Source organism: Cottoperca gobio, chromosome 6, assembly GCF_900634415.1.
Source record: "Cottoperca gobio chromosome 6, fCotGob3.1, whole genome shotgun sequence".
NCBI classification, from domain to species: Eukaryota; Metazoa; Chordata; class Actinopteri; order Perciformes; family Bovichtidae; genus Cottoperca; species Cottoperca gobio.
The window spans coordinates 20,782,751-20,805,859 of NC_041360.1; the positions used below are offsets into that span (position 1 = coordinate 20,782,751).

Here is a 23,109-nt window from a genome sequence, read left to right on the forward strand (position 1 = left end):
TGAGCCAATGGCATTTAGTTTTGAGTTTTGTACAATGGCACAATCGGCCATTAAGTACCAAGAGAAATGTTTTCTGTGAGCTTCGCATAGGCGCTAATAAAATGTCCCCTTAGGACCATGAATCCTAAGCTCTCATCAGCTGCTGCTTTGGAGTTAGTGATATGGTTTGTTATGAATATCCCACTGACAAGCTTGACTAATGGCTACAGCTCATGACAACATACTGTATCCAACCGGCAAACCAATCTCTTCCCCCTCTTTCTGGAACTGAGGAGGCACAAATAAAATGTAATAAAGGCCCGGAGAATAATCTACTATACTAGCGTACAAATCAAACAATTCGAGAACAAATATTGTTATGATTCCACGCCAGTGTGGAGAAAAGCAGAAAACAAGTTCACGCTGTTGTAGTGTGAGCAAAATGGGAGGGAAATGTGTGATAGTGTTCACATATAGAGTAAAAACAATATTGCGCGATAGAGAAACATGTTAATAGAGTTCAAATATAATTTCAGTGGTGTAAAAAATTATTTAAAATATGTAAATAGCTTCAGAAAGTCATTTTAAACCTACAAGCACATTAAATAATGTTAAGTGTGGAATTATAAAGTATTTAAAAGTAGTGTACAATACATGTTAAAGCTTCTCTGCAGAGTAATGTAACTGGAATGTAACTGAAGTACACTATTGCAGTACTTGTACTTTATTTGAATGTTATGCTACGTTATACTTCTACTCTTCTACATCTCAGAGGCTAAATGTTTACGACAGCTTTAGTTACTAGTTTGTTCCACTTTTAGATCATTAATACAAAATATAAACAAAGTAATAAATGATTTATACGTTAGGCTACCCAGCAATGTATAAAGTAATGGAAAATATCCCCACTTTTATCAGCAGAAACATATGAACACATCTATAATTATAATCCTGTAATATATAATATACATTCATCCTGCATAATGAGTACTTGATGGTAATACTTTTGTAATTTGTTTACAATAATTTAATTACTCATAACAGAGCATTTTTACAACGTTTCTTCTTTTACTTAAGAAAAAGATCTGAGCAGTTTTTCCACCACTGATTGTGTTACTGTAACCTCATGCAGGGTGGATAATGCAACCCCAATAATGGAGCAATTTGGCTACTAGGTTACTAATGGAGGATAACACTTCATTTTTAAAGTGGCCATCTTGTCATTACACAAACGGCTGAAAAGAACTCTCACACTTAATTGTCATATTTCCTTACAGAAGGGGAACCATATGTATCAACAGGACCTCTTAAAGAAATGTGTTGTGGCCAATTTGATGCTGCAGGGGAGTTTTCATTATTTTTACGATCCGATCTAAATTATTTGTACTTAAATCTTTATTGTCAAGACGCTGTGAGCTCAAATGTTATCTGATTTCTGCAGAGGCTGCTGGATGTGGACGTTTTACTGACCTGAAATAACATTATGTTTAACTGTCAAAAAGGTCCATGATGTCAGTCGTTTATATCCTGCATTATACCAGACACTGCTGTGTGTACAACACGCAAACAAACCTTTTGCACTACACGTTATGTTTACCCTCCTTAAACTGAAGTCCATCACACTGTGCTGACTTACTGAACCCTGCTGCTGCACCATTCTTTACATGGTGAGACGTCTCCTATGTTTTTATTTCAAATCCCTTCTACGACCAAGATAATCTAACTGCATGTCCTCTGATTCTGGCCTAAGATTTAAACTAAACAGTTAAACAAGTGTACATTATTTAAGACCTCTCCCCCAGCTGTATGAACAGGCACTTTATTGCACGCCCTTTGTTTGGCCCTGAACACAAAGGCAGATCTTTATCACTTTAACACACACAATAGATGAATACGTCGTGTCTATTGTATTCAGGAGATTCACATAAATATTGCTCTCTGATAAGCACTTGCTTACCGAGCACCACCTGCCAGCTGAAGTGCAGAAAACTTTCTGGACTTGTTTTAACCTTCTGAAAGCTTATTTTCCTTATTTACCAGCTCTGAATCCCGTCCGGACCCAAAAGGATGAATAACATAAAACGATCATGAAAAGTATTTTGCCTCTCTCTCTCTCTAACTACAGTATTTGAAAAACATTTAGAAATGTAGACTATTTTTTTTTCCATTTTGTATTATGATGTGTTTACAGTGCAGTGAGGACTTTCAAAGGCTGCTGAGAGGACACTGAATCTCTTAGAGAAAGGTTAAGACTCCTGGAAAACACAAACACAAAGACTTCAGTGCTAATCTGGGGGCAACAGTGTGGACTATTTCTCATTATTTTAGTGAATTTCTGTGCCACACAGCGCCTGCCAGAGAATAAATGTATTTCTCTTGGCCGTTTCCTCTTGCACATTTTGCTCAGACACTAATCAGCCTTCTTCAAACACAGACATACAATATTTTTGTTTGTAGTACCGACTTACAGGTAATTTTCCAACAACTTAGGCTTTTCAAATGTGTGCAATTGTGAAAGACAGTGAGGTTTGAGGACTGAGAGATGGCACCTGAAAGAGTGAGAGGATCATAAATGTGAATTCTTGTTGCAGGAGACCTGAGCTGCATCATCCATTTCCCCACCATCATCCAATCCATTATATCTCCTGAACAGACTCATCCAAATTGAAAGTGACATTGTGATGAGCTCCTCCATCGAGGGGTATGATGTATGTGTGCACGTGTATGCGAGATGGATTGAAGGGCACTTAGAAGGGCCCGCTGCTCTGCTCTTGTCGCTGCATCTCAAACATGCACACACATTCACACACACTCACCTGCTGTTGGGCAGAATTATAGTCTGCTCATGGGCATATAAAAACAGTAATAGGAGCACAGGGGAGGGGAAAGAGAATAAGGTGAGGTTTTCTTCACAAGGTCACATCTGCCAGATCAGGGAACAGCCAGACGTCAGTCTGAACAGACAGGGCAGCAGAGCTACCAGGTACTCTGTGTGTGTGTGTGTGTGTGTGTGTGTGTGTGTGTGTGTGTGTGTGTGTGTGTGTGTGTGTGTGTGTGTGTGTGTGTACTATCACCATAACCCTTGAGTTTACTTGTCATTTTGTTTTTGTTTTAAAGTTAGGCTTATTACACCACTACACTCTAAATTTAAACCAACTAAATCCCTAAAGTGTGTGTGTGTGTGTGTGTGTGTGTGTGTGTGTGTGTGTGTGTGTGTGTGTGTGTGTGTGTGTGTGTGTGTGTGTGTGTGTGAGATAGAGACAGAGGTATTTCCTTGCTGACTGCCACTGCCCAGGCTGTAGACAGATAAACAATCAATTATGTACAGACTGTCACCAGGGATCACTCTCTCTCTCTCTCTCTCTCTCTCTCTCTCTCTCTCTCTCTCTCTCTCTCTCTCTCTCTCTCTCTGGCCGTTTCTCCTCCAGCTTGACTCTTTCCACCTTCTGCCAAAACAACACCAGCGTCAGCGAGGTCTGACCTCAGGCTGCTTTCCTGAAAACGATGTAGCCTCAACTTGATCTTCACAATTACAGGCCTGTAAGGATGATGATCTTATGATACATATACCAGGGAAAACATGTCTGCAAGTGTGACAAAGAGGATAGAAAAAACTCAAAGTTCGGCCGTTGTTTTCACACTATTCGATCGACTGTTGGTGGCAGTGACGCACTAAAACATTTAGCAATGTGCCAACAAAGGTAAGTAAGAAGAACACAGCAAGCTAGCAAAAACATTTGTTTACCTTATTATTAGCATTATTTTTTTATAAGGAATTGTCGTGGTAAGAAACACTGAAAGTAAATGCCAAATATTTAGCAACATTAGCTTCCTCCATCACTAGGAATTAAAACATTGTATGTCGAACTTCCCCCTTATTGAAGCAGAATACTTGGGTGTTACGCTCTGTTTATCCAAATCCCCCCCATGCCATATCCTTTGAGTCGTCAGGCTGAAAGTCTTCTTTTCTGATCTCTGCTGTTGTCAAACCCCCTGCTCCACCTTTGGCCCCTGTCCATCCTTTCATCCCCTTCTCAGCCCAGCCCTCCCTCCATCCTCAGCCTCGGGAGCCCAGGTCTGGTTATCACAGGATTAGAATTTAGGCACACACCCTGCATACACACCTCAGGCACAAGCGCACACATGCACACGTACACCAAGAACATACGCACACCTCAGGACAGCCTTCTTTAAGAACATTAAAAGGGAGAGCACAACCAATCTACTACCTTTCATGGATTAGCTGCTAATCTCACAGAGCGAGGAGCACCTCGGGCACTTTGGGGAAAAGACGAAGAGTAGAGGGGAAGAAAGAGGAAGAATCTTGACCTTCAAGATCGAGGATAAAGTGCTAGTCAAAGAAAGGGGCAGAAGAAAGTTGGAGATATTTCTTTGGCTAAAGGCTCCATTGGATACGGAGCCTGGGACGTTTGGTACATATTTCATTTAAACAAGTACAAGAAGTCCACATGTAACAGTCTAGCACCAGCTGGGATCTGAACCTGCTACCCTGCTCGCTGTATGTGGTCTAGATGTAAAATATAGACTTCTGTCTGAGCTCGCTGACCCCCTGATAAGCTGAGGAGAAATATAACCAGGGCTCCACGCTGTTTCGTCAAGGTTTAAATCTGCGGATCAGTCCTTTAATCCACTATTCTGCACATAAACACTGATCCATGAAATGAACTACAGTCAATTTAATCCTCTTTACTAGGCACACTGGTTTTCATACAACACTGTAATGCATGTGGAAATATGGCTATCAATACTGGGACATTGTTTCTGCTGAGTTTGCGACTCGTTAATTGGTGGAAGCCATTGAGGACGATAAAGATGCTCGTACATCATGTGAATGTACAATGTCAATAGGTAGTGAAGGAGGGGCCGGCTTAATGTTTCCTTCCACAGCTGTAATATTTCTTCTGTGGGTAACTAAGAGGACTCAGTACTCCCTTTGGACTCGTCAAACAGAAGCAGATGTTGAATTGCTATTAATAAACACTAGATTCCTACAGCTACTAGCTTAGCATCTTCCTTTTCTTTATTGTCAATTACCGCCACCAGGACACGAGATGTGACACTAAACTAGCAACTAGTACATCCAAACGTGTAAGGACAATCACCCTGGTGTGTGTGTGTGTGTGTGTGTGTGTGTGGTTTTTTTTCTTCATTTAAGGACCCTGAAGGTTGTTGTTGACACCTAATTTGGCTATAATTCATCTTTCTAATATTGGCAAAGAGGTGAGATGTGATTGTGGTGAGTATCAAGCTATCTGTGATGGCGGAGGTGTGGGAGCTGATAGTCCAAACTCTATGGGGAGACTGCGATGGTAATTTGACTGAAGCAGAGAGAAAGTCATTACATCAAGCCTCTGCATAAGCCTCGGTTTAATCACACAAATTGACTTTTTATAAGGAGACGCACAGCTATGTATTCCACTACGGTGACTTGAAGGCATTTTAAATGGGAACTACATAAAATATAGTGACACAGTTTAATCCACTGGGTTTTAAGGTATCAATCTTCATTGTGAATCTGAGGAACGAGCACACAGCGGAAGAAAGACAAATGAGTAAAACAATACAACTTGCCCGCAGCTCAGAAGATTAGAGAAAACATGGGGGGTGAAATCACATAAGGTACAATCGCTGTCTAAAGATAATATGGGAAAAGTCTGAGCAAGCAAGGAGGTTTCTTCCTCTAAATAAATCATGTGAGCACGAGAAAAGAGATGAATGTGCATTGGTAATACCTTAAATATATATTCCTCAATCCCCGTACCAAACTTGTTTATGCTTTCAGAAGACTGCTCATAAAAAGACACAAAGTCACAAATCCTTAACTATACTCTATTATTTCCTGATTTCCATTGACAGGGGAAGAGAGAAACTCCACAGGGGTCCCACATGGAGCAGGAAAGGGGAGTTTTCACCGGGTGTTCGTCGAGTCATACAGCTTTAATTCCAACTCCAATGGCACGGCAGGAAGGCTGTGGGCCTAAATCCTCCGGCGTACAAACCATTCACTCTGCTGTCGCTGAATTAGTTTGCATTGGTGCAAATTGCTTTTTTAATTACTGACACTGAAGAAAATGCAGCACAGTGCCTCCTCTTCGGAGAAGATTCACAGAGGGAGCTACTCAGCGTCGTGTTTCACAAGCTGCGAACAACTGGTGAGGAATGCAGCGGATCTGCCACTCCATCACTGTCGAATGACATTGCGTTATTGTCTAGATGAAGGACAGAGACGTTGCATTATGGAAGGATTACTCACTCAGATTCTTTTATGTATTTTACTCTCTGTGTGGTCCTGCATTTGGCATTATTACAAAGCCTTAACTTTAAATAGAAACAGTATTACAGGTGACTTTACAATAGTCCTTCCGTGTGTCCTGCCTGCATCTATACTTTCCTATCTAATACAGGTGAAAATGCCAAAAAACGTTGACCGTGAAAGAACCAAGAATTCAAAAGCTTAAAATTCCCTTGTGCTAAATAAAGAACTTGAAAAATGGTCAAGAATTGTATAATTCTTTGGCAAAGTTAACATTTTATTGGGATTTAAGGGTTAGAATTACAATATTCATGGTTCCAATCCCAGTGAACTTTGTTGCAACTCTCTCCCCTTTGTTTTCTTTCATCTCTCCACCATTGCTGTCTAATAAAGTCATAAAATATCCAAAATAATAATAATGTGAATCATCATGTGTTTTGTGAAGTAGTAGTAGTCTGACTTGCCTGAACAATCAGAAGGATATAACATGGGTTATATTGGCTAAAACCTGAAGATAAACTGTAGTGGAAGAAGCTTTTATGAACAAGCAGAGCTACTACCGCAATCACCCACGCCACGGAGAGAGAACAAAGACTGTGAATCATCCACACAATCTTTTTTAGATTGATTTGATTTGCTTTTGAAATTGACTTTGGTTTCAACTTTGATCAGGAACAAATGGGTCTGCCGCCTCCACTCACAGTCTCTCTGTTCCTCAGGTTCTCAATGACTTTCTTTCTCCTTATCACACACACACACACACACACACACACACACACACACACACACACACACACACAGTACACTCGCACACAAACTTGGCAGAAAGTCCACGGACACTAAAGTTTTGATAAAGCAGGGAGATAGATGCACTACATAAAGCAAATGCAACCCAAAATTGATTCGATACTTTCCCTCTGCTGCTAGATTAAGCTGAATCATAAAGTAGTAGTTGGTATTGATTTCTGTGTGTGTGTGCGTGTGTGTGTGTGTGATTGTGCGTGTGTTTGTGTTTTAATGTGGTGCTAGTAATCAGAGCAAAACCAATAGGAGCAAATCAAACTGAGACATTCATCCCTGTGCATATCAAATGAACAGACCGTGCATAATTGCAGGGTAACAAATTCCCAGACAAGTGTGTCTAACTGGAATATGACGAACAGAAAAAGGGAGAGGAGGATGTAGCACATGGCTCAGGTTCACAGGTGTTGTATGATAACTATGCCTCTCCGTCGTAGCATGATTTTTTATTACTTATTCTGTCTCACACTGCACCCTGACGCTGATAACTCACTATGTTTATATCTGAATGTCTGGCCGCCTCTTCCTCTCTCTGGATGTCTGTGAGTCTCTTGGCTGCAGAATTTATCATAATGAAATCAAATATCATCCTCCAGTGTATGACTAAAGATGCTAATTAAATCATTTCAAACTGGTAATAACCAACTGTAGGTATCCTCGTCTCCACACACACACACACACACACACCAGTACAACAACAGACCATCGCCATCACTCCAGCCGTGACGGCACATTGGGCCAGGGGCACGAAGCTGGGAGGGTGGCCCCTTGGCCCCCCCTTATTCGGATCACGTCCATATTCAAATTTAACATTTTTATTTTAACATTGGTAAAGTTTTGGGACAGCATGTTGCAAAATGTATCGACAGACAGACAGACAGACAGACAGACAGACAGACAGGCAGACAGACAGACAGACAGACAGACAGGCAGACAATAATACAGCTGGTAAAGTAATCAAAACCTAAAGTAGGTGTCTCCAGGAGCACATTGTGGCATGATGACACACACACACACACACATACACACACACACAGACTAAACATATCATCCTTATTTGTAATAATTCAAGTCCACTAGCGACCTTCTTCACAAAATGGTTTCTCTGGAACCAGAATAAAAAACAGTTCCTTCTCCATTTGATTCCAGCCTGTCAAAAGGTCAGCAGCAGAGGAACTCACCTGTGCAGGAATAGTCATCGATCCTGATGTAGCCAGTATGGCAGATGCACATGAAGGAGCCAGGGGTGTTAACGCACATGGTGTTCTCCCTGCAGTAGTGCTTCCCCTCAGCGCACTCGTCAATATCTGAAGAGAAGGCAGAGAGAAGCAGAGAGGGGGAGAACAAAGCTGGGTTAGACGTGGAGTGCTTTCACATTTATATCAAGTGCAACTGAATCTCTAAATACAATTTTCTATAATCATTGTCAGATGATTTGTAAATCCTTCACATCTAAAGGTAAATATATGGTTAATTATGTCTAATATGTTAATAGACCTTCACATACAAATGGTTATAATAGTTATTGTTAGATTACAGACACCCTCTTGTGGTGCAGATCAAACAATACTTTAAATCTCCTACATCGATACATCAAGCCTCAAGTTCAAGCCCATGGATGGATGGATGTTTATTTTCCTCTTAAACTGAGTTCAACGTTCAACGGCTGTAAATGGCCTGATACTGAATGTAATATGTTAAGTAGTAACTGTTTCCAACGTACATTTGTAATGACATTGCCGATAACATTTTCACCCATGTCTCGCACATACATCCCATGATGTACAGTATAATGCTCTCTAGGTTTATGACTGGCGGTGACGCTGATTGTCGCTGTTGCACCAGTTCGCCTTTTAATTATACAAATAAATTAGCTGACCGAGCTTGTTGTCTTGTCTCGTTCCACAATGTTCGTGTTGATGTTTAAGGAGCTTCCTGAATTCATCAAAGATGTTGGAGTGCCGTAATTGACTTTGGCTTTCATTAATTTCTAATTAGAGATAAGACGACATTAACATGTAGTCACTTGATTTCTTAGGATAAAGATCCGGCTTTGTGTGATTTTCACAACAAGTCTTCTACAAGAAGGGACGACATCATTTGTCTGTGCCTTCCAAAAGTCGTTACAAATCAGTGTTGATATAAATAAATCTGTTTTATGATCTTATGACAATGCTATGGTTGAAGTTTAGTTGTCATGGTTGTGGTCGTGGTTTTATTTAAAAAGGGATAGTTCACTTTCGGTTGGAAAGAGGAAACAAACAACGGTCTCCCGTACGATGTTCATCACCTGACTTCCTCCTCTGCTACTTTAATAATCACGGTGGCCGCAGGAGGGCTTTGTCAACGCAAATATATTTTATTTTGATGATGTTGGGAGGACAGTATTGATTTTCAACACAGAGAAAGTAATGCTGTAGTGACATCCCCAGCATTATACTGTGGCCTGGTTCGGGTCTCTCTCCCATCCACCACATGGTGTAGATATAGATCCTATAGTTCTCACTACAGAAGGTTCTATGCAGCCAGTGGGAAAGGGCTATTTGTCTTCATCAGAGGGAGACAGAGGTCGAAAAGCAGAGGGTCCATGAGAGGTGGGCGCTGAAGCACTTAAGGTTGCACCACTCGATTTTCAATCTATTCAAAGTAAAGCACTCCACACAGCGCTTGGCTGCTTTTCCCCAAGACTTTTTCTGGCCATTCAGTTCATTTTTGTGCTTGAGCATACTTTAGGTAGGTGTTTCCAGATAAAACAGTGTGTATCTTACCTGCTTGACATGAAACAACAGAAAGATGGAGTAAACTACTGACGAAACACTGGAGCCTTCTGGAATTGCCAAACAAGAACTAGAACGCAACTAAATAAGCCATCAGATGGCGAGAAATACCCGATAATTAGACTGAATCGCTGTTTTGTTTCACTTCATTCCTTCAGCCTGACGTCCAGATTAAGGGAGTTGTCCGCAGAACAGAGGCAGCATGAATCGCACAACTGACCTATTTTGGATTTTGGACATTACATCACAGGTCATTTAGCAGACACTCTTATCCAGAGCGACTTACAGTGAACTAACTACAGGGACAGTCTCCCTGGAGCAACTCAGGGTTAAGCACCTTGCTCAGGGGCACAATGGTAGCAGCCCTGGTGTTGTACTTACAACCACCATGGTGTTGTATTTGGAAGCCATACCACTAGACCACGAGGCCATCACCACCACCAAGTTGGAAAGGTTTGCACCCATGACATAGTTATGTAGCAAGATGACGTCTCCATTATTTTCTTGCTCATTCTCAAATAATTCTCTAAACGTTGGAAACAGCCATCAATAGGCAAACACCATAACTATTTAAATCCTTGAGCAAAGCTGTGGGTGGCGATTCAGAGGTCTGGAACAGGCTAATGCTAATGTTGCTCTGTCTCTGCTGGTTATGTTAGTTGGCAATTGTTTGCTAACATGTTAGCATAACAACTTGATAAACCAGTGCTGTATCAGGGCTGTGTTTCTGTGAGATCGTGTTGAAGGCTTTCGGCAGCCGAGTAATTCAAACTCGGTTTGTGTAGCTTTAAGAATATCGTTTATTAGATTGTCCGTTGTGTTTCCTTCTCACTCTCATGATTCCATATTTGGATCCTTATTAGCTGTTGCCTTAGAAACAGCTATTCCTGGGTTCTAAACTGCAAGCCAAACCATCAGACAGAAGATGCACAACACTGCCAGGGTAAACAAAGCAATCTTGATGATGTGATGCAACCAAATGCAAGTCGATGCAAATACAAGTTGATCCGAACAAACCCCCCGCTGTGTGATATGCTCCGGGTCCTGTTCCTGTTGATAGCGCAGGTCAAATGTAGGTACTTTTTGAGAGACAAGCTCCAAAGTCCTTGACATTACCAATTTATTATTCATTCACTGTATTCAGTGTCTTTAAGAGCACAAGAGGACATTCACCCCTGAATATGTTTTGTGCCAGGTGCTTTTGCGAAGAGCACTTGAAATTGAATTTCAATGGATTTGCATTGGCATTCAGTCGGCTCGCATGTCCTTGGGTAGAGCACCACCCACCAACCCACAAACTAAGAGCTTAACACCTGCCTACAACTGTGGCATTCCCATTTATTTGGTCTTCTTCCTTTCACAGTTCCATCAATACTCGTTGCCTCCAGCTATTCAAAAGCTGTATGGATAAATGAAGCAGACAGACAATCGAGACCACCTATGAAAGTACATGTGTCCTTCACTAAATGAATGGAGGCTAATTAAACCCTGTGACCGGCTTTGAGAGAGAGAGAGAGAGAGAGAGAGAGAGAGAGAGAGAGAGAGAGAGAGAGAGAGAGAGAGAGAAAGAGAGAGAGAGAGAGAGAGCGACACAGGGATGTTGAAAGGCAGGGAGAAAATGGGCAGTAGAGGGAAGGGCAGAAAGCAGGGCAGGTAAGGACGAGAACTGAAGTAGAGACAAAGACAGAGTCACGACAAACTGTACTGTGGAGCTTGACAGAGAAGGGGAGATGAGACAGCCGGGGAGAGGGTGAATGACTGAGATAGTGAGGGTGAGAGAGATACAGAGAGAGGAAAGAAGAAGGTGGAGAGAAAAGGGCAAGCAAAGTAGTGGATTAAACAGAAAGATTGAGAAAGAGCCGGTGTGAAGTAAAAGTGGTGAAAAGTGTAGACTGTGAGTAAGAGGGTGAACAATTGAGATAGTCGGAAAAAGAGATTTAGATGGCAGCGGAATCAAAGCAGTGAAAGGTATTAACAGTCGCTGAAGAGGCAGAAAGTACGAGAACAAATTCAGACCGTCCACAAACGGTAACCTTGAGCGGAGGTCTTAGGTGACAGCTTTCCCGCATTGTGATTGGCCGTCCGTGCTGCGGCTTTGATTTAGAGCCTATTAACTGTAAGACATCATCCATCTCGCCCCCGGTGACAGCAGTTACGTTTGCTAAAACAATATGTTAGGAGGTGAGATGATGAGGGGCACCGTACGAACGCGTGGGGGAGAGCGACCATCTCCATCTCCATTAACGCACTCCATTTTCTTGATTGGCCTGTCACATGGACACACGTGATGCGCAAAGCAAAGGACGCTTGGCAAGAGTCAGCAGCGGCTTTTAGCGCTGAATTGAGTGCTCGGGGTCAATCTCTTGCCACACCACGATAGATGACTAGAAAATGGCTGTCTTCTTTTTTTTTCACCTTTGTACATTCCTGCAAAACTACTGAATCAATCATAGTCATGCCTGAGTAGGGTGGGTAACTTTCTATTATTGGGACAAAAGACGTCCTTGTTATGCATGAAGAGGGAGGGCTTTTACATCCTGCTGTCAGACAAAAACCACAGCGAGCTACAGCTACGTTTAGAGAGCTGTATGAAATCAGAACTTACTGGTTTGGATCCAGGAGTAAGAAGAACCTCATTCAACATTAATAATTGATATTACAATTCTCTCCCTTTCCTGTTTCCTGTCTGTACCATCTAATAAAAGGCAAAAAGCCCCAAAAATGTAAAAGATTTTAAAAAGTAATTGGAAATTGCAAACCCACGTGATATGGTTTATATGCTACTTCTGTTTTAAAGAGTAATAGCACACGTTCTAATTATCCGACTTGCACTGCAAACTAATGCTGCTTATTCCTCTCTGCCAGACACTTCTCCAACTCCTTCAAAAACTCTAGTGTGGAGTTAATGAACATCATGTCTCACACACCGGAGACCATCGTAGGCCAGTGGAGCAGGGGGCTATGAGAATGGACTTGTCAATCTCTCTACTCCACACGAGGCTTTAAAATAGAAAACCCCACGATGTTTTTTTAAAGAGTAACTTGATACGAGCCTGAAAAGCAGAGCTTTGCTGCCCATTCTGCGTAAAAGTCTGAATTGTTGCACATCTGACCACACGCAGCATCGCTGATGGGTTTGGTTGGGTATGGTGATGTCACAGTGCACTGACAGACTCTGGAGTGCACTTCTGCATCACTGCAGCAAAGAAGATAAGATGTTCTTCTGTCTTTAAATACAATTAACAAAAAACAGACGAACATAAGGACAATAAATAATAAAGAGGAAATATAAAATATACTGCTGCACTGAAAAAGATCATTATGGGAGCTGTAGCGTTTTAATTACCGACAAATTAATGGTTGTTTAACTTGCAAGTGATGTGCTCGGGTATGTTAGAATATGATTAGTAAACACACATTTAATTTTTTCAGAAGGAACATTGAAACAAATCCTGAATAGAGATTGTGTTGAGTCAGCAAACCACCTGCAAGTGATGCCCTCTGTGGACTGTTGACTCTGACCAAAAGTGCCTGTGCATGACAACTAGCATGTACATCTGTTCATACATCTGTTAGCATTCAAATGATTGCTATACATGCCAAGTGTTGTTTCATTGTTGGAGGTCATAACTTTTTATTAACATTTTTAATAGTCCCACTATTTCTCATCCGAATCATCCCGTAACTATGTAAATAGGGAGTATCAGCCTATCCCTCTTCGCTTTGCCTAACATGTAGTTTCTAATAGAGCGTCCTCACTATCTGTGTTTCATACTGCAGTACACCAAGGTCTGGGAGTAGGGAGATAACACCAGCATTGCCTCTGGATGTCCCACAAAGACACCCGAATCTGTGCCATTCCACCATCTCTCTCTCTTTCTCTTTATCTCTCTGTCATTCTGTCTTTTTCTCATCTATCCATTCCTTCCCTAACCAGCTCACTTTCTCGAGCAGATGGTTTTCAATAAACGGCAGCGGGAGGAGGGTTGCCAAAACATTGTCTGATATTCTTCAGGAGGCAGTTCCCTCATGGCCAGATATATAGCAGTCAGAGGAAAGAGCAAAGAGACAAAGAGCTGTCCCTGCTGGCCTAACAATGTCCCACTCAGCAAATAATCTCCACTGTGGCCTTGGATCCTCATCGGTGGAGAAAGGTGTCAGAGAATGTTAAAGGATTGGATTTAGGGGAGTGGCATTGGATCAAATATTCAGTTATAGTTGGTGGTCGGGGGAATTTTAATGTGATGAATATTCATGTCATTTTCAAGTCTTTGGAATTCGTTTTTTAATCAATATTGGTGAACATTGGTGCGGCATGTGTGTCGCTTTAAGCCGATTCTTTTTAGTGTGGAAGAATCGTATTTGGATTATATGACTACAGGCAGCAAAAGGTGTGAAATGTTTACATATTAGACATATAGTGGCTTTAATAGCACTTTAGAAGATGCACTTGTTTGCTTTCTTCTCTGGAGTTAGCTGAGATGAGTTTAGTTAAACATAGACAGCGAGACTAGGAGCAGAGGGAAACAGCAAGCCTGGCTCTGCTCACAGGTTCATGGTATTTATTGACCAGATACTGCATACTTTAATCTTTTAATTCAAATTATTTTCAGAAATGAAAGGTTTTAATTAGGTTTGTAACAAATCATTGATTCAACTGATACGATTATTCATTTAGTTAGCAGAGCCAAAAGTGAAATCTTCAAATTGCTTATTTTATTCACAGAACAAGTGTAGACTTTCTTTTTATTCTATTTGCAGAGAGAGTATTCAGGGCTATTAGCACATTGTGATGCCTCTATGGCAGTGTACGTCTGGGAATTTCAGTTCAACAAGAGATATTCCTCTAAAACGTCTCCTCTTTCTTTCATTCAGAAGAATGAAAAGCTGTAAAGGTGTGGGGTGTTTGCTCTTTTATTGTAGAAATCCTTCAGGACAATCATCATTTTCATATGGGCTTTAATGGAAATAACAAAATGAGTTTCTTTTCTGCACAATTACCTAAACATGAACTAGAAGAACAAATTACTTTCAGTATCTTTTCAACTTACCAAAATCACTCGTGAAAAAAACAGCCTCAAAAAGACCCAAAACAAATATGCAAAATGTCGCTGTCAATTCGGGCAGGAGAGGGAGCCAATTAAGATGACTGAGTGGAAAGAATCCCATTAGGAAGCAACAAGACTGAAAATCTGCATACTGAGAGTGCAGTCATTGTCTAAATACCAGACACTCAAACTGTGATCAATCATTGTAAACACTTAAAGGCCTGTTACCTGACTTAGAACAATAAACATTAAATAAGAAGAAGGTGGAGAAGAGTGTGTATGTGTGTGTGTGTGTGTGTGTGTGTGTGTGTGTGTGTGTGTGTGTGTGTGTGTGTGTGTGTGTGGTGTGTGTGTGTGTGTGTGTGTGTGTGTGTGTGTGTGTGTGTGTGTGTGTGTGTGTGTGTGTGTGTGTGTGTTTCTGCTGGTCGAAATGCAACAAAGTGTGTAACTGTTCAACACGGCCCGACTTAATTAAACATAAAGTTCAATCCAAACTGAAAAGCCTTGTGGAGCCTTCTATGCGAACATCTACCAGCCTTTGAATGACTGCATCGTGTGTGTGTGTGTGTGTGTGTGTGTGTGTGTGTGTGTGTGTGTGTGTGTGTGTGTGTGTGTGTGTGTGTGTGTGTGTCCATATTAAACATTAAACATGAACTTAGCACACTTCGATATGGCATGCCTTAAATGCAGCCCCGTTGCATCTCATAGACCAAACTGACTTGTTTACGTGCGGCAGCGTGACTGGAGTATTGCTCTCCATCACGGCTCTCATTAAACTGGGAAAGATTTTCCTCCACGCGCAAATCGATGGAGCATTAGCATCTATCATTCGTCAATCTGTGACCAAGAGCAGCCTAAAGGCCAGAGGTCTAAACAACAACTAATATGTAGCACAAACAGCCATCAGAGCTCTGTGGCTCTCTGGCTGATCTACAACAAATCTCGGTGCTTTAAATCAGGGCTCAAAACATTTGTTTGCAGCTGCATTTTATTAAGTTAAACTTGGGACTATTTATCTGTATCGTACACTGCACTATAATTTTTTTAATTCTCCTGTTGAGTCTGTCCTATTATTTAAACTTCACACATTTAGTCCAATAATGCATGGGTTGCCATAACAAATCTTTTGTGACTCATTGCTGCACACTGTTTTTACTGTTTGCAGAGATCAACATAAGGATCTTTATTGTGTCATCACATGTGATAATACATTAATTAATGTATTCACCCTTTGCATTGCCCATTTATTACTGGGTTGAATGCAAGAAAATAGCTGAGCTCAACTCATTTTATATTATAAGATTAAATTGTATTAGGTTTTACAATTATTAATTCATTCACTGAAAAGTAAAAGTAGTAATACCACAATGGAAGAAAATACTACATTGCAAGTAAACGTGCTGCAGGTGAAGTGCAAGTACCTGAAAGAACTGTACTTGAGTAAATGTACTTTGGTCTTGTGTCAAGTTCATAAAACCCACAACACCTTAATCATGACAAAAAGTATATACAGCAGAATCTTCCACATGGTCTTGGATGTTTGAATTTCAAATGAAGAAAACTCCCCCTGAGTAAGAAGCAGTCGATGAATTAAGTGTGAGCCCATCTGGAAAAGGAGTAGAGAAGAGATTTCTCCCATGTGGCATTTGAAGGGTTAGGGTTACACTAGAGGAGACTGCCTGGATGGGAGGATGGTGGGATTGCTTGTTTTTTGGTGACATTTCAGCGGGGTCACAGAGGTGAGGTGTGTTTAAACACACACACAGACAGTCAGAATGTTTGCCTTTGTGCGTGTGTGTGTGTGTGTGTGTGTGTGTGTGTGTGTGTGTGTGTGTGTGTGTGGAGGGAGGGAGGGGGGAGGGGGGGAGCCCAGAGGCTCGAGGCTCATCCTGGCAGTGATTGGGTTTTGGAGAAGGCCTTGCTCTTCAGTCAGTGCCAATTAGCCTGTTGCCACCTTGTGACATTCAAAAGACAGCAACGGCAATCGGATCGTTCTATGTTCGTCCATGATTTACACATAAACACACATAAACACACATAAAGACACACTGCACACGCACACACACACACACACACACACACACACACACACACAGACTGCGATAAAAGCAGGCTAGAATCATTTCTTTTTAATCAATGATCTGTTAGATTCAACAATTAAATGATTCCACTAACAAGTATTACCTCTAAAGTCAGAGCCTGTTATGACTTATTCATATCCACCGCCATAAAACTCTTTTGTTAAAAAACACTTCAATGAGCTGCACACACACTCGCACACACACACACACACACACACACACACACACACACACACACACACACACACACATGCGCTGGCTGACATGTTCCTTCATGATGATGAACATGGGCACTGTAGTTTATTTACATCATCCTGGTGCTGTAAATGCTAAATAGACTGTATGTATTGTTGTTTTTTCATGGGATTTGTTGGAAATAAGAGAAGTACAGTGTATCACAAGCCTGCACATTGTCATGTTCAATGCTGTGAACACCACCAACACAATTCCATTCACCTCCATTGTGTTGTGGTTGAGACAGAAATCTCAAAACCTCAGTCAGAACATTTTGATTTGTAATTGGGTGAACCAGCCCTTTAATGTTTATGTTGTTATCTTACTATCTATCCAAGTATTAAACAATATCTATACATGCATATGTGTAAATGTGGTGCATATAAATCATACTTCCATGCGCACCGGTCCCTGATAAAGTGAGTCAGTAAAATAATACTATCTAGGATACGCTTTATATCAAAATGAAATCCTGTTGCACTTTGTCTCTTTCTATTTCCTCGGTTTTACAGGATATCATTTTGTATTTCAAATTTCCCATACGGGTGCGACACAAAACACCCGAGCAGCCCTTCTTTTTTGAACAATCCTGACGGAGACTTTACAAAGTAGGGCATTTCAAAACCAGACAACAATGGGATATTGCTCTCTGTCTGCAGTCCCCTACAATGCTCAGATGAATAATGGTATTATCTCAACACGTTGAACTATACTGATTGTTCAATTTAGAGACAATCACACAGTCTGTCACTTCTCCACTGCTCGCCCCTCTGTCTAATTCTGTCCTAAACACACGCATGCATGTAGCAAAATAGGCCTTCAGCCTGGCTGCACTGTGAGGATAAGATGGAGAAATAACTGGGCTCTTTTTTTTTCTGTTTGGAGAAGTCAGCGCTCACACACACACACAGAAGTGCACCTGCACACATACACACACACAGACTTACACAAAGGCAGGGCTAGTATCCCCTTGAGTTTTCCCTACTGCTGCTTCTATGAAAAATTTACACAGAAGTGATCTCATCGGCTATTTTGAGCCCATCTCTGACCTAGGAATGTTTTAAAGAGATAGTATCTGTCTCTGCTTTTTGTGATGTTTGTCTTTGTATGACAAGACTCAAAAAACGTTGCGTCTGTGTGTGTGTGTGTGTGTGTGTGTGTGTAGGTCTGTAAAAACCTATGTTCTTGTGGGCTTCTTTGTCTTTCTGCTTTGTGATCTCTCTGCTGTGTTCAATACAAATAAATTACCTCTAAATTGAACTTGTCATCTCATCTCGCAGGCAACACTGTATTGAAACTCATCTAGAATTGAAAGCAGTCAATTTCACTCATCTTTCTGTACATCTGCCGGCAGCCACACAATTGTGAACCTATTATATGAAGACATTCTCTCATCGATCTGCAGGATCCTCGATGTTTTGGCAAGACAGTTATTTCATTTTCCACACACACACATACACACACACACACACACACAATCATATAGTAAGTTACAGAGAAACACTCAAAATTCGATTGCTTTTGAGAGAACTCCATCAGCAAATTGAGTCCATTTCAAGTTTCTCTGTGCAGTCTCTGGTGCAAACACTCACCACAAACACTGCCTTCCAATTTCATAGCGAGTGTCAGGCTGTTCTTGAGGTGAGGAGTGTTGATGTTGGAGGCACTAGTGCGTCTGTTTGTACTCAGTTTCACACTGGTAATGGGATGGGTTGCTCTATGCCTATTTCTGCAGCAATGAACTGCTTAAAAAACTGTCTTTGGATATTGCACGTGTGAGAACAATGAAACAAAAAGCAACCAAGCTGCAAATATTTAGCCACTATAAACCCTTTTCACATTACATATTTCATCCATTGTTTATATAGAAATATATTGATTAGCTTAGTTTAAAGTAAAAGCAACAACACCACAATGTAAAAAGCAAAACAATTACAATTTGTAAAAGTATACGTATAATCAGCTAAATGTACCCTGATTGAGTGTTTTATTATTATATGTATTTTCTGATTACTGTATATTATTGTTACCTTTGTATTAACATAAAAGCAGCATTTTCAAATTGTTGGTTGAAGTGGAGCTCATTTTAACTACTTATATTATCTTCCTGTAAAACAGCATATTTTCTAACAGATGTTTTGTATGAAACCTGCAAACCTGCAAAGTAATTAGTAGAAAGGTCAAAACAATGTAATTCAGTAAAAAAAGAAAAGTATGGAAGTGCATATATATATAGTTTAAATTAGCATGAAATAGAAATAGAAACCTCAGCGCTTCAGAGTTGTACTGTAGCACCATACTTGAGTAAATGCTAATTACATTCCACCACAGTCTGAATGATGCTTACAACGAGATCGTGATTCAACACTGGTACGGTGAATGAGGCCGGCATTTGCAATTTGATCAAAACCTTCAACCAACAGCATCATTTCCCATTAATTTAACACAGATAGTATCTTCATTTATGCAGATTCCCTGAGAACGTCTAATTACCTGGACAACTGCTGCTATCTGCAAATTCAAGCTGTGAACTACTACTCTTACATTACAATAGTAGCCTCGTTACAGCGACGCAAACCTCAACCTCGATTGGCACTTAAGCCTCATCTTGATGAAGGTGACGGCAAATATATTACATGAAGTGTGTGGACTGTAGATAAAAAAGAAAAATAGGCCAAGGGATGTACTCACAAACAGATGCTCTAAAGCTACACACACACACACACACACACACACACACACACACACACACACACACACACACACACACACAATGCAGAAGGAAGATCAAGAAGGCTGTATATTGACAAGGCAGCTGTCAAGGTCATATGTAGAAGAATCTGAATATCTTTGATGCCATGTTTGCTCATTAATAGCGGAGATTCACAGGGGTAGCAGTTATGACATGATGTTTACTACATATTTTACTGCAGGATAGCATTGGAGATGATAAAGTCATCACTTTTTAACGATGCATCTGGTAAAATCCAGGCAAGACGTGATAAGGGGAATTCAGCTGAAGCAAACGTCAATTTAGAAAATGAACGTTTGAACTCTGAGCTGCTTTTTTCGTAGCTTCACCATCAACATGAAATGACTTGCTCAATGAGGTATGTAGGACGTTCTTCAACCAGTGTAATGTGGGACGTTCAAAAGTCAACCAAGTAAAACATTGTCTGTTTTTATAAGAGAGCTGATATAACTAATCACATAGTGTTTTATGTAAAAAGAAATGACTGGACACACCTGAGCCTTAGTATGCAATTAGTTAGAATGACCTCACTAATGATAGATGGCATGTCTGTGACCCCTCCCCCTGCAGAGTGACACTAAAATGCATGCAAACATAAAGCCATTGAGCGTGTTTTTATATCACAAATTGATCAACTGAGTGAGAACACAAACTATAGTCTCTCATAAAGCATTCTGAGAATCAGTTATTGCGTGTTGTGGACACAAATAATGAGGGGATTACAGTCTCCCATCACAAAAGGATTATGCGATAAAAGCATGAATTTGTTTTCATGGATATTTAGCAAATGTCTACATTATGTTTTTGCAATTCACTGTGCATGCATTTATAGTTATCATTAACGTTTAAAATGTAATCAAACTAACTTCAGCACCCCCGCATATAAAAGTGTGGAACTGAAGAGACGGCAAAAGTTTTTAGAGGAACTTGCAGGTGTGTCAGCAGAGAGTAATGTTCATTCAAAGAAGAAAGAAATATCTATAATCTCCTACTATGACTACTGAGACGACCTCGGCGGGAATAAAAGAAACAATTTAACTGTCATGAAGGATAAATAACGCTTGTATTATCCTTTAAGGTTAGTGCAAGGTGTTGTTTGTGGTTATATGAGCCTGTCTAAAAGGAAAGAAAGTCATAATAAATATCAAGATCAAGTTTAAGATCGATGTATATTCAGTCCCCTGACCCCAACACTCTTTCTACCATGTTATTTCAATGTCAAACATGCTTTTCTATTTGTCTCTAATCCTATTGTGTTTCCAAATGCCATGTCCTCCCCAAAAACCAAAGAACAGGTTCCTCTCATGACCCCTGCGATACAGCCCGGGCACAAACACAAAAAGCAACCACATATCCACGCTCGGAGGGCAAATAAACTTGAACTAAAAGTCACGGTTTGTTATTCAGAGCCTTACCTTCACAGTAGGCATTATCATCTCGCAGTGGGCGGAAGCCATCCTTGCAAACACAGCAGTCTCCTGCCTCCAGGTTCACACAGTCAGAGTGCTCCACGCAGCCGTGGCCCTCTGAGCAGAAGTCATGACCTGCAGGAGGCACGGAGAGGAAAAGGTTGAGACCCAGAGGAGAGAAGAGGAGAGGAGTGATGGAGGCATAAAGAGCCAGTGGAAAGGTTATGTCATAGTATCACAACCTTTTGTCTGAGCATCCATACTGTGGCTCCTTTCCAAAGCAAAGTGACACTAATTTGCAGAATGTCCTTCTGTTACATGTGACTTCATAATGTTAAAGGGAAAACAACTAAAGTATTTGAACAGATACTGGAGACAAATAAAAACATGAACAAGTGTTGTGTAATTGTTACACATCACAGATGGTTTGTATTATTGATGTTTTTTTTAGATTTATCTGCTTCTTTACAGTTTTTTGCCAGAAAACCTGTAAAAATTGGAAATGGACGACTTCAAATAATCAAGTTCCAGGATATAAATTAACGTTATATGGCTTAGTAGTAATGTAGTAAAGGACAATGTTTCCTCTGTACCTCTGCAGACTTTGCAGCATCTGTCATTCAAGGTGATCTGCTCCGACTCCGCACAGTTGAGCTCGGGACATGGCTCGCTGGGGACCACTCGATGCATGGTCCGGTCCTGTGATGGGCAGAGAAACAATCCCCATGAGCTACTTCATTTGCTAAAGGCCTGAATGTAATTATAAAGGTAATTATTCATCTATTGTGTTTCCTCTTTCACTCTCCCACTCTCTCTCTCCCCTGTGTGTTCATTACAAACCAATTACTCATTGGTCAATAGCAGGTTCTTTCCAACAAAAACTACTTTTGGAAGGGGGAAAAAAAAGCAGTCTTCTTCTCTCCTCCTGTTATTCTCAATGATTTACTTCATGATTCATGACGCATCTTTGTAACACAAACAGTGAATCAATCCTGAAGATTATCCCTGCATGTTTGTTTAGTCAGAGTGTAAAACTTAATTAGGGGGTTTTCTTTTCCCAGCATGCCTTTGGCAGGTTTCTCTGATGATCTCATCCGTGTCCCTCTGACTGGTGCTAATTTATAGTCATTAACACAGTTGGACAAAGACAACAGGTTTTTCTCTCTATTTGAAGTGCACAAATATTTTACGTAAGGATAATCTTAAACCAGTGGGCCGTGAAGTGTTGTGACCTTGACTTGTAAATACGGTACACAGAGTATGCTCGGCTGAAATCCTGGAACAAACTTCCCCTAAAAGTCCACAAACAACTTTCCAAACAATCTGAACAATCTACTTCTTGCCACCCACTACCCAAAACTTGCACCCCCCCCCCCCCGTGAAGCCAGCAGGCATACATAGGATCAGAGGCGTGACAAGCAGCTGTCAGGGGAAGCCTGCAGGAGTATGCAGCAGTGGGCTGACTGACAGCACTCCCCGTCCCCCATTTCTTTGATCTGCCTGGGACTGCCAGTCAGTTAACTGGGACTACAGATGGGCCAGGTGTGGGCAAGCAAGCCAGACAGCTGTCTGAAACTGCAAATTCTAATGGGGCTTTGCAGAATTCATAAAGGGGCTGGTTGATACAACAGAGTTGGGTGATTAAAAACTTCAAATCACTTTTCTGTGAATGATTGGGCCTGTCTGGCATAATGTCATCAAGTGAATTACTCCCAAAAGTGAGTGACCCACCCATCTGGTGCGTCAGACAAAAG

At 40.9% G+C, this 23,109-nt stretch overlaps 1 protein-coding gene across 2 annotated transcripts in view; it reads right to left on the minus strand.

The window, feature by feature from the left end:
• Positions 1 to 23,109, minus strand: part of nell2a (neural EGFL like 2a) — a 67,452-nt gene that overhangs the window by 23,987 nt on the left and 20,356 nt on the right. For both annotated transcript variants that reach the window (XM_029434733.1, XM_029434732.1), the window contains exons 11-13: positions 21,949 to 22,054; positions 21,362 to 21,490; positions 8,236 to 8,361 (exon numbers count right to left, since the gene is read on the minus strand). In XM_029434733.1, the coding sequence (XP_029290593.1) occupies positions 8,236 to 8,361; positions 21,362 to 21,490; positions 21,949 to 22,054 (361 nt within the window). The remainder of the gene's footprint in view (positions 1 to 8,235; positions 8,362 to 21,361; positions 21,491 to 21,948; positions 22,055 to 23,109) is intronic.